This window comes from Biomphalaria glabrata, chromosome 13 (genome assembly GCF_947242115.1).
Source record: "Biomphalaria glabrata chromosome 13, xgBioGlab47.1, whole genome shotgun sequence".
In the NCBI taxonomy this organism is placed as follows: Eukaryota; Metazoa; Mollusca; class Gastropoda; family Planorbidae; genus Biomphalaria; species Biomphalaria glabrata.
The window spans coordinates 6,990,267-7,002,698 of NC_074723.1; the positions used below are offsets into that span (position 1 = coordinate 6,990,267).

At 33.5% G+C, this 12,432-nt stretch overlaps 1 protein-coding gene across 1 annotated transcript; it reads right to left on the bottom strand.

Moving 5' to 3' along the window:
- Positions 1-866: 866 nt before the first annotated feature.
- On the bottom strand, positions 867-5,564 carry LOC106056089 (60S ribosomal protein L22-like). The gene is made up of 4 exons (XM_056009026.1): positions 5,415-5,564; positions 2,352-2,477; positions 1,572-1,693; positions 867-1,058 (listed from the first exon to the last, which is right to left on the bottom strand). The coding sequence occupies exons 1-4, from the start codon at positions 5,421-5,423 to the stop codon at positions 917-919; spliced, it is 399 nt and encodes a 132-aa protein (XP_055865001.1). The 5' UTR covers positions 5,424-5,564; the 3' UTR covers positions 867-916.
- Positions 5,565-12,432: the final 6,868 nt, after the last annotated feature.

The window sequence follows — 12,432 nt, forward strand, 5'->3', positions numbered from 1 at the left end:
GCTACTTCTAATATGCCTAATTTTGTTTCAACTTTTTTTTTGTACCAGTATATTTAATGTGCATTTTCAATGCGTTTTGTTTTATCCCTTGTACCGGTATTTGTTAAAATTACTTCATACAAATGAGCCTTTTTTTATTATTGTAAATAGTGTGGGGCAGAAAGGATACCGGTACTTTTCTTTTTCAAAAATTGAACGGGCTAAATGTGAAAGGCTTTAAAAAAGTTTTTCGAGTTGTTTCCCATGAATTTTCAAAGAAAATAAGTTAATGTTTTGAAATCTACACTGCTATAAGTAGCAATAATATTTTTTGGAGCTGGACCTCAATTTCAGCTGTTGTAGGCGAGATACAACTTTGTGCAAGCAGGAAACATCCTACACAGCCAATACCCTCAACTTCAGTTTAAATAAGAGGATGAGAATGAAACTACTGGCTCTGAAGGAAACAATTTACTTGATAGGTGGTTACATGAACCAAGTAAAGAGAAGCCTGTGATAAATTTAACAATTGTAATGGATTGTGCTTTTTATTGCATGCTTATTTAAAATGTTCTAATCCTAGGGAAAAAGAGCTTTTTTTTTGTTTCATTTACTTTTAAGACATTTATTTAGAAAATAAAAGTTGAAGGCAAAGTCACCTGATTTGTGGGAAAAAATTCTTTTTGAACTAATTATTTTTATAAAAGTTAGTTATTGATAGTATACACAACTTTATAGTAGTTTAATTCACCTTTTAACTATACAAAATTGCTTTCGAAGTTTAAAAATAAGTAACCCCCAAAACAGTATTGAGCTTAAGCTATCTAGTAACCCCCAAAATAGTATTGAGCTTAAGCTATCTTAAGAATGATCAACAGGACAAGGTGTTTACAAGACTTCCTTTACTTCTCTAAACCAGACAACACAAAGACATAAATTAATCTTCCTCCTCTTCTTCATCATCTTGGTTGATCTGGAAGTATCTCAATTCAAAGGACTCCTTGTTTGTGGCAACAACACGCAGCCAGTCTCTCAAATTGTTTTTCTTCAGGTATTTCTTGGTCAGATACTTCAAGTACCTACAAAAGAGAAATAATGATAAAAATAAGAATACTGGGTTTTGTGGTTATTTATTCTTACAATTCCAGTGAAACTTCTATGTATTAACATTTGCACATTTTATAACAAAGGAATGAAAAGATTTATTTTTCAATCACTTATTCTTCACGTAAATGCTCAAAATTGTGAGTTGTTAAATCCATGTTTTTAAAACCATTTTATTTGTATTTTTGTTGGCTTCATTGTTTTTTACAATTATTTCTTACAGTTTATTGAACAATTAATTTGGTATTTAAAATAGCTAACCTTTAATCAGTTCTAACTTGTGCAGGCCACTAGACTTGTTTAATTGCTTATCTAAGCACTACACCCATGGCTAAATTTTATTTAGCACTTTCAAATATTTTACTTTTATCTGTCCAGTTGTTTATTATGTAATAAAACTCGTGTATCTTAAGTGAAACATCAGACACTATTGCTTCCACATGCACCAAATAAAAAAAACAAATTATAAAATAAAATCTCAAGTTTACCTTTTTGAGAATGGAATTTCACTTGTAAGAGAAATTTTACTTTTCTGAAGGTCTAGAGACACATTGTTACCAAAGTTGTTAGTTTTTCCTTCTACTTTGATGCGTTCTCGTAAGTATTTTTCCTGAAATTAGAAATTTGGGGAGAACCCAAAAATATATTAGGGAAGATGACCCTAATATAAGCTAGGGAAGATAACCCTAGTTTTTTTTTAAACAATTATAACATAAAATATAATTAGCAAATCTCTAAACTAATATAAATATATGAGCAGATACCCGAGCTACAGATGATACTCCCTAATATAGAGTTTTCACAAATACCATCAGTTGTAGCCTTCTTGTCTGACTGCATTATAACCCACAAACACTTTATAACATCCTAGCACCAACACTACACACATTTTAATTTTTTATTTAGACTAAAAGACTACTTGTAGATCTAGATTTAAAATTGTGCTAGATATTATCATTTACTGGTCTTGAAATTTCTAACTGTAACAAGTTTCCACACACACTTTCATACAGATGTTTTGTTTTCTTTGTAAAATCCCATTTGATAAACTGATCTAAGGATAATCCATCACATACACTCTGACAATTATCTAGATCTAGGGGAGAATTAGATTTAAATCTAGATGTACATGTGTGTAGAAATAAAAAAAACAACATCTAAATTCAATCAAGTCATCAAGTAGATCGGTAATACCCAAACTAAGGCCAGCAGGCTGCAGGTCATATCCAGACAGTATATGATATGTATAAATTACTATAAATACTTACAAAATTAGTAGCATCCATTATACCATCTTCAACAGGATGGGTGCAGTCAACAGTATATCTCAGGGTGGTCTTCTTTTTTTTACCACCCTTTCCAGCTTGAATTTTGCCAGGGCGTTTCACTGCTTTCTGAAGATAAAACAATATCACAATTATGATGACTTGTTACATAAAAAAAAAAAATTTAAGCATGAAACTGAACTATTTTCAGACAGCCATCCATACAAGACAAGTCGGTCACAAGAAGATATGGTATTAGTTTATGTGACTAGAAATGCTAAATCAGGTTTCTCTTATATTTTAAGAATATGCAGAAAAAAATGCAGATTTCAAATATGTAGTTTGATTTCCTCCTGAGATAAATAGTTTTTAAAATATATATTTTAAGTTTTATTTCTTATTACCATATATTCTCATTGGAAATACGCCATTTTGGTCTTAAGGCTTAATACTAGACTATCTCCCTTGAATTACTTGCCAACTTTTTTCTGTTGCTGTTTTGTCTTTCTTTCTAGCACAGGGGTTCTCAACCTGTGGATTGCGACCCACTTGGGGGTCGATTGATGATTTGCCAGGGTCGCCAAAGACCATTGAAAAAATGGATTGTTTTTGTCTACTCTTCTAGTGCTTGGTGGGGGGGGGGTCACGGCAGAGTGGGGGATTGTAAAAAGGGGGTGCCGAGCTTAAAAGGTTGAGAACCGCTAGCAGCTAATAGAGTAAAGGATGGTTGTCGGACACGCTAAGCCATTCTCCAGCCATTTTTAAGTTTCAAAATTCATAACTCCGTAATGGTCTAACCTATGAATAAACTGATGGTGTCAATGAATTCGTCATCCTTTTGTCTATAAAAATAGCTATTTTGTAATGTATCATTACGCATAGTTAAAATAAGATATGATGTGAAGAGGGATAGGTTGGGTTTTCTGATGCATAAAAGTTTTCGTCATGATTTTTGTCTCTGTAAAAGTTGTTGGCCGGTTTGGAGATTTATCGGACACTTCAAAGGAAATAGATGTCTTCTGTATATTAAACATGTTATTATTAAGACATTTCATCCTTAATTTTATTATTCTGTACATTAGCGCAACGACACAAGCCATATTATCACTTTTCCCAAGCTCCACGCTTTCATTCTCGGCTTGTAACTGATGTCACACCACGTCCACTACTTTGGGCCTAGCCTAGCTGGTCGCGCTAGGGGAAAAAATCGCCTCTGTTGGGGGTGAGAAGAGGAGGAGTATTCTCTCTAGTCTACCTACGGGGCACTTTTTTTTACCAGTAGCACAGCTCCACTAGCGCAGTGCGTGCCTGTCTCACCTTAGCCTTTATTGTACCAGTCAGCTAATTGCTAGTCTCCTGCTCTCTCTCACCTGCTTTTTTTTTTTTAGAGCGTGTAATGGTATGCTTAAGAGACGTGGAAAAAAGGGAAATTGGGGGGGGGGGGGGGGGAGACTTCATGTAGTATACTCTCTTTTGATTTTGACAATCTCTTAGAATGTTGATGTTTCACACAATGGCAATTTAGCGCACCTGGTCGATCAATAATTGTAGGCTCGAGGTCTACAATGATGTTATTGTGACTTTTTTTTTCAGCTGCCCTTTGATGCCAATTTATTATTGTATACATAAGTGCACTTAGGTGCTATAACATTTGTACATATTTCTTGCATATTAAATGGTTTAAAATAAATGGTTATACGTTTTGCATACACTGCATTAACTTTTTTTTTATAAATATGTTACGAATTTTTTTTTGTGAAACATGTAACAAACACACACAAGAACACATACATAACTTAAATATACATTTTGTACTATATTATTTTAACAAACAAAATTATTCTTGTAAATGTTTAAAAAAAAACAAAACAATAACAATTTGTTTATTTCCCCATAAGTACTGTGTCAAGTTATTTCCCTTTGATGACTAGCGTCATATGACGATGTTTTCTTATTCAGAAAGGTAAAACTTGTTGGCCACCCCCTATTTACATGTTTTTTGAAAGGAGAGTCTGGGTTGTACAATTTATCTGTTTCTAGTGCCTATTTAGAAGCATTATGTCTGGGTTTTAATTGGGTAATGCATCTAGGGGCTTAAAAATCGTCTTAGCTCCAGACCCTATCTCGTTCTTCCCCTTGGGAGAAAAAAAGCTAAGTTTTACAGTAGTCTACTTTGACCCCAGATAAAATTACTTTCTCTCAATATGAATATAAAAGGGAGCTGTACATGTCGGAAGTGTGACAAAATAGTCCATGCGCAATATTTATGCGGAAGTTGGGTAGTAAACATTCAAATAAAGAAGATTTAATAATAATACATTACTTTCTCGAAACTGTTATTTCGGCAGTTGTGTTTATGTTTGTAATGTTGTTACAGCGCCTTGAGCCTACATTTTGTTTGTTAACAGCGCTTTATAAATAAAATTATTATTATTATTATTACATCGAGGTGTCCAATATGCGAGATGAAACCCGGGTGTCCGACAACCATCCTTTACTCTAGTTTAGTCTAGATATATTAAAATTCATTTAAAATGATAGCACATGAACAAATAACTCTTTTTAAAAAAAGTTATTGAAAAAAAAGAAGAAAACATTTTATTATTTTCATTTTTTTTAGACCATTTCAGCAAATACACTTAAAAATTCATAAATTGACAGCATAAGAACAAAAATCTCTTTAAAAAGTTATTGAAAGTTTAATATAGACTAGATAAGGGAGATAAATATGCTTAAAAACAACATGGACATGGTGGTTAGTAAAGGTATCTGGGCATCTAAACTATTGCCCTTTTATTTGTCAATTACTGAAGACACAAGTCAGTACTGGTGATGTCTGACTCTGATGAGTGAAACTGAAGACTATTTTTTTTTTATCATCAATCATTGAATCAATAATTAAATATGAATTTCAAAAAAAAAATAAGTGAAGTCTAATATTATTAACCGACTGACTGATCTAAAAATTTAGATGTAAATGTACACCATCATAATCGTGTTGTTAAAATACAGACGGAGCACTATCTAGATCAATAGCTTATTTTATTTTAGACAAAATTCACTTACGGCAGGCATGTTGATCGGCGTGGAACAAAAAGGAAGTTACCCACGAGATTTCCTTACTAGTCACGTGATTATAAAACTAAAAAAAAAAAATCAACGTCAGATATGCTAGTCCAAATAGGATCAATATTTTTATTTAATTATATATATATATATATGTATATATAGATCTATATCAATAAATTATTAGAAAGATCTACATCCTAGATGTGCAAGCTTTTTAAAAAGAGAATTTAAAAAATATTTATTAAAAAAAAATAATAAATTCTAAAGGTTATGACTACTTACCGCGCAAAGTGAAAAAAAAATACAGTCGCCACAATTTTAAAAGAATTACATTTGACCGGCTATATATCTGCATCATTATTCATGTACATAAGTGAACAAGAATCTAGTTCTTTATGTTTATGACTAGCTTAAACACAGCCCAAACAAAATTTTACATTTGGTCTTCCTTTTGTAATTTTCCAAAGTTAAACTTCAATATCTAAATTCCGGATCTAGCCTATCTAATACCACATGATTAATACATAAAAAAAACAAGGTTACAGACAGTTTGTGTCGAAACACATACTCTAAATCGGCCCCCGAAGTGGTCCACCCAGGCAGGTAATAAGGCCGGTATCAATATTTTCAGAAAGAACACCAGAACTAAATTCTATCAAAGACAAATGACAGAGAAGAATGGAGAAAGAAGGTTGACAGATCTTGTGTGGTGCCCCAGCAGACCAAAGAATAGGTGAAAGTGAATGTGAAATTAAATGCGAACCTGGCCTAACTGATGTTTTATAATGAATATCTAATTGTTTTGTAAAGGGTCAATCTCTTATTCAAATTCTCGAAATTATGAAAATCAAAATATATGTAAACAAAAATTTAAAAAAAAATAAAATTAATTGTTGTTTTAAATTATGTCCAACTTATATGCATACTAAATAGCTTTTTTTCTGTTTAAAAAAGTAAACATTATTTTTTTGTAAACTTAGTAGTTAGTAGGTCAGAACTTAGTCCTACATGACGTAGCAATACAAATGTAAAGAAATAATTTGTAAACAAAAAAATTCTAAGACTATTTGCATAAATATTTTTAAAATATAGTAAATAGTCATAATCTCCCCTACTAAAGTGCCTCAAGTATTTGTTACTATTAATAGGGAATAGTTGTAAAAGTGTATTTTTATGAAAAAACTGCTTGCATAAGTCATTTAAAAAAAATAGATTTTTCACTATCTTTTCTAGTTTACGAGATCTAAACGGGACGGACGGACTGACAGACATTTCACACAAAACTAATAGAGTCTTTTCCCCTTTCTGGGGCCGATAAAAAAAGTGGTTCATTTTTGTTCCTTTTTTTTATTAATTACTTAATTATTATTATGCGAATAGATGACAACACTATTATCGTTGATCTGACAAATATTAGAATGTATCCTCTTGTTCGTATATTCCTACAGATTCTGAAGATAATTGCAACCCAGCCCAGGTTCAAACCCTGCCCGCTCCCATCCCCGTCGTCCTGCGAGAGGTTTGGTCTAGGAAGTAAACTATCTTCAACTCTGAAGGAACATCCGAAACATTAAAACAAACAAACAAACAAATCTCAAGCAGGACGACGGGTGATGGCAGTGGTACATTCGAGACCACACGACCAGACAGCCATCTTCTGTTTGGAATCCCTATTCTCAAGCAAACATAAAGAACTAGAACAGAAGCAAAATAGACTCCTGAGATTTTGGCTATAAGAAACGATTTAATTAGAGGAATACCATACGAGTAAAATCATTAAGTCTGTAGACACTCCATGACAGAAAACTGAAAAGTAAAGTAGTCTAACAAAAGTAAATAAAACACTAAACCATAACTTACAAATACAAAAGCACATAATAATATACCCAGAAAGACACAATGCCTAATGCACACTACTTATTCCACATGCTAGGACAAAGTCATCCAAGTAGGCCCTCCTTCTTCCCTTAGTACCTTTAGAACATTGAACGAGTTGCCTGAGTCAGTCATGAAAATCAAATCATGTATGACTAGATTAACACACAGATATATACGTAATCCAGTTTTGGTGGAACTTTTGTAATTTATAAGATAAATAAGATTTTTTGCCCTTTGTTTGTTACAAAGCTTATATCAACTCTGTCTGGCTGGCCAAAAGTTTTTACACGTTATTTCTTCGACTTCCAATCTCAGATCAACCTGAAATTCGCACAATTATTTATTTTATCTTTTCTTATATAATACAGACGTCACTTAAAAAAAGAAGATGATTACGTCATACGCGTCTTGCATCTAGTCATGCATGTTAACCAATGAGTCAATGACTTAAATTCTGCCAAGTCACCATGGTTTTCCTTGCTGGTTCAGGCAACCCATTTCATGTTCTAATAGCAGTAGGAAAGAAGGAGCATTTGTACAAATTTGTCCTAGCATATGGAACAAGAAATGTGCCTTTCCTTTCTGAATATTTTATTAGATTTTGTTTTTGTATTTCAAGATTAAAGTTCAGTGTTTTATGTATAATTGCTACTTTACTTTTGAGTCTTCTGTCCTAAAGGGTTTCAACATTTAGTGATTTTACTAAAGGTGTTACTCTAATCAAATGTGAATATTCCTTTGTTATGAATCTCACTGCTCTATTTTGTGTCTGTTCCAGTTCCTTAATGTTTTCTTGTGTTGAGGAGTCCCAAACAGAGGATGAATATTCTATTATTGGCCTAACCAAGGATAAATAACATTTTTGTTTTATGTTCTTATTTGATTTATAGAAATTTCTTTTAGTAAACCCTAATGCTTTTTTTTTTTTTTTTTTTATAGTTTCATCATCCATGACAATTTTTCATTTACCGGTATTATAACTCTTGGGTATTTTGCGTTTTTAGTCTATGTTACTGGTTTACCTGACAACACAAGAATAAAAAAAAAAACAAACATTAACCAATTAGTTGATTAACTATTGGTAATAAATTACTTTGTTTGGTATCTCAAACAAAGGAAATAAATAGTAATTGACTGAAGTGGTGATATAAGTTGAATTAGTCCCGCTTACAAATTGTTGTCTGAGGCTTATTACAAATTTAATTACATGACTGTTTGTTTTCTTTTTAAAAAGTTTTTTTTTCTATTTATTTCAAAATCTCTTCATATTCTTCCTCTCTTCATTTTCTTGTTTTTCATTAATTTCGCACATAAGGATTCGGTTATCTACGTGTAACACTCCGCTTCCCTTGATCTTCGGGGTTGAACTTTGAAGACATGTTTAAAAAAAAAAAAAATGTTACACATTTTAAATGCCTTGGTAGCAATTCTATTAGAAATAAAATTGAGGGCCATGACGTAGGTAAAGATACATTTTTAACTTTTTTTTTTTTTTTTTTTTTAGGGAGAAGGATTTTCTATATTTTGTGCCGACATTTCGGCGGGTCGGATGGAAGCACGTCGCGGGCCGGATCTGGCCTGCGGGCCGTATTTTGGGCATCACTGGCTTATGTGATGATGATTAGCGATCCAGTACTAACTGTCCCATTGTTTAGGTTAGAGCCCACACTTGTTTGGAGTCCCCAAAAAGTGGTTCAAGGGATATTTTTAATCATTTTGAAGAAATACTAGGCCTAAAAGGAAAATTGGGCCTACAATATGTTGATTAGGCCTACAAGGTGCCCATATATAAAATAGTCTAAATCTGTCCTGATGCGATAAGAGCTTGTTGATTGGTTGGGTATTCTTACTTGATGGCCAAAATCATGAAGATATATGAATGTTGCACTAAAGCTGTTTGCAAGCACCATTTTGTTCCGATGAATCAGGAGCGGAGCTGTCTGGTAAATTAGGCCTTTAGCATTATCTATTGTCCGTCTTGGTTTCTGCCTCTTAAATCAATCTTCCTTTATAAATGAACATGCTTACAAAAATGTGGATATAGTTTAAATTATCTCCTTTCATTGAGTTGCGCGTTTCTTTCTGATCGTCGAACCACCTGTATAGCCTACTGCCTTAACATCGAATATTTTCTGCTGTATACGAAACTGCCATATGATCTGTGTTGACTGGCGTATGGGCAGCTGTTTTCATCTTTGTTTTCTTTGTATGTTCAACTGCCATGATCTCTCTTCTGGTGTATGTTCAATTGTCATTATTATAATTATAACGGTGAAACTAGATTTTTCCCATTGTGGCCAAATAGACTTAGGCGTATAACTATAGAAGCCTAATTCTTTTTCAAAGATATACATCAACTGTGAAATTTGTAGAAAAATCGTTAGAGCCGTTTTCGAAAGCCGTAGGTGCCCACCATCCAGGTTTTTCCTATGAATTTGCAAACTGAATAGAAGAATTATAATAAGTGTGATCTTGCCTTTATCGAAGCCTGATGCGAATGAAACATTGCAAAGATTAAGTTTTTTTAGTTAGTCAGACATTCTTATCTTATATAATACAGACGTTACATCAAAAAAGAAGACAATTACGTCCTACGCGTCATGTATGTTAATCAGTGACATACATTCTGCTATGTCATTGGTTTTCTGTTTTCCGTTTCTGGCTGACTCATGCAACCCATTCCAAGCTCTAATAGCACTAGGGAAGACGAAGCATATTGAACGAAGTCAGGTAGGAACGTACAAAAGAAGAGTAAGCTGACTAGGTGAAGCGTATAGACAAGACTTACGCAGTAAGCCTATAAGGTATGGTATGCAAATCAATGCCGAAAAGCACAAATAATGACTAATAGCCAACCAGGTTTTAAAGAGGACAGTATTGGAGGCGAAAAGATGACAAGTTATAGTAGTTTGAAATACCTCGGAGCTACTGTCTCAGATGAAGGAACCATACCTGAACTACTGGACAAAATTCGCAGACTGATGCAATCGCTGGTTACGGATGCATTGTTATATAGGCCTATGCTTGCGAATCTTGGACGCTGGCTGCAGATCTCGAGAGGAGAATCGTAGAAATGGAATTGAGATGCTACAGAAAGATTTTAGATATCACTTACAATGACCGCATAAAGACGACATAAAAGAATGTAAGACCTGTCACAGAAAGAAATTCTATCCAAAGCAAAAAAAAATAAATTATTAAAAAAATAAAGACAATATAGAAATGGAGAAAAACGTTCAACGGATCCTGTGTGGTGCCCCAAAGGTTCAACAAACTAAGGGGTTGGTGAAGGTGAAGGCTAAATATAAGAAAATTCGTTGCCGAGGACAGACGCAGACGGCGAAAAGAAAATCTAAATCGACCACCTGCGGACAATGATGCTTGCCCTGGGTGTGACAAAATATGTAGGTCACTGCTGGGGCTGCGCAGCCACGGGAAATACTGCATTCCTCACTAAACTTCAGACTCGAAGACAAGCCTAATTATAGAAGTCAATATTTAGATCTAGGCAGTGCTTTTTTTTGGTGACGGTACGCACCGGTACGGCGTACCGGCACCTTTTTCAATCACGATAGGGATCACATCAGAACCGTACACATCATAATGAGAAAACATATGTTCCGGAAGCTCAAAATTGGGACCACTGCAATTTGCCCTTTTGGAGTGCCACCAGAGAGTGCTGACCATGTCTTTAAAGTTGCATTCTTCATCAAGAGGCCCAAAACAAGACACCGGCCACAAAACACAAACATGAATATCTTTTAATGATATAAGTTTGTGTAAGAGTTTGTACAATTTCTTCAAAGGCTGGTAAAATCAATAATTTGCCTATCGTGCGCGGTTTTCATTATTTTACTATAAGTAAAGATAGGCCTATATAGTAAAACGCTTCTCATCATCTTCTCAATGTCAGGTCAAAGAGAGATTTTGTAGGTGCATTCTGAACTTTATGTCTGAGTGTTTGAAATATTTGCTAACCTTTATCTTTTTATCAAAGTGGCATCATCTCAAATGATCCTCCAGCTTAATTGGTTTCATAGCATCATAAAAAAATGGCCCATTAACACTTGCTTGTTTGACAATGAAGTAATGAAGTTCAATTTCAAATACTGAACGCTGAACAGTCTACATTTCTTTTGTTAAAGTTATAAGTAGACAAAACTACAATATTTAAATATCGTTATTAAATTAAATAAAACAATTTTCATTCAATCAGCAATTTTAAGGTTGTCCTAAGGTACAAATAATAAATATGTGTATGAAAAACTTCCAATGGTCAAAATTAAAGTCATAACATGCTGAATAGATTAGCGTAGACCCCCGTGCACATCCTATAAGACCCCCAAATTCTCTTTTTAACTTTCGTAGAGCCCTTGGAAGTCTTCGTAGAGCCCTGGGGGTCTATATAGACCACTTTGGGAATCACTGCTTTAGAGTTTAGTTTCAAAGTGTTAGTCGAAAAAAATCAAAATAGGACTGAATAACAATATATGTAAGATAGGCTTAGGCTACACCTGCACACTATAGTGCGGCAGTGCAACACCGCTCGTGTTATGTAAAATATATAGGCCTATATATATATATATATATATATAGGCCTATATATATAAAAGTCGTATAGATCTAGACTCGTTCTTTTAGTATGCCTATTTTATTATTTTCAATGCCAACAGTGTGTGTGTGTGTGTGTTGGAAGGAAATATCTTTTATTGAGTTAACAATAAAGGTTAGGGCAACTTTTTGACTTCAATCTCTCAGACTCAGACAACCCTTTCTTCTTTCTCCAATAGGATTTTACGAATAAAGGCGATTTAAATCTGATTGTAAATTAACTTAATCAAACTTGAAAGTAATTTAGATTTAGACTACATTCTGATAGTGATATTGATCGTTTAGCCTGGATGTAACTCAGAAAATAAATAAATAAAAAAAGAATTTAATATGAAAAGGTCTAACTCTAGATTCTAGATCTATATTTTTAATACAATGCATTAGCTTCGGCTTAAGTAGTATCTAAATTAGATCTGAAGTCCATGTAATTTCTAAATCTATATCTATATTTATCGATCTCAAGGTTGGCAAGGATAATAATAATCTTTCAACTTTCATTTAAACTTTATATAGGCTATTTTTAAAA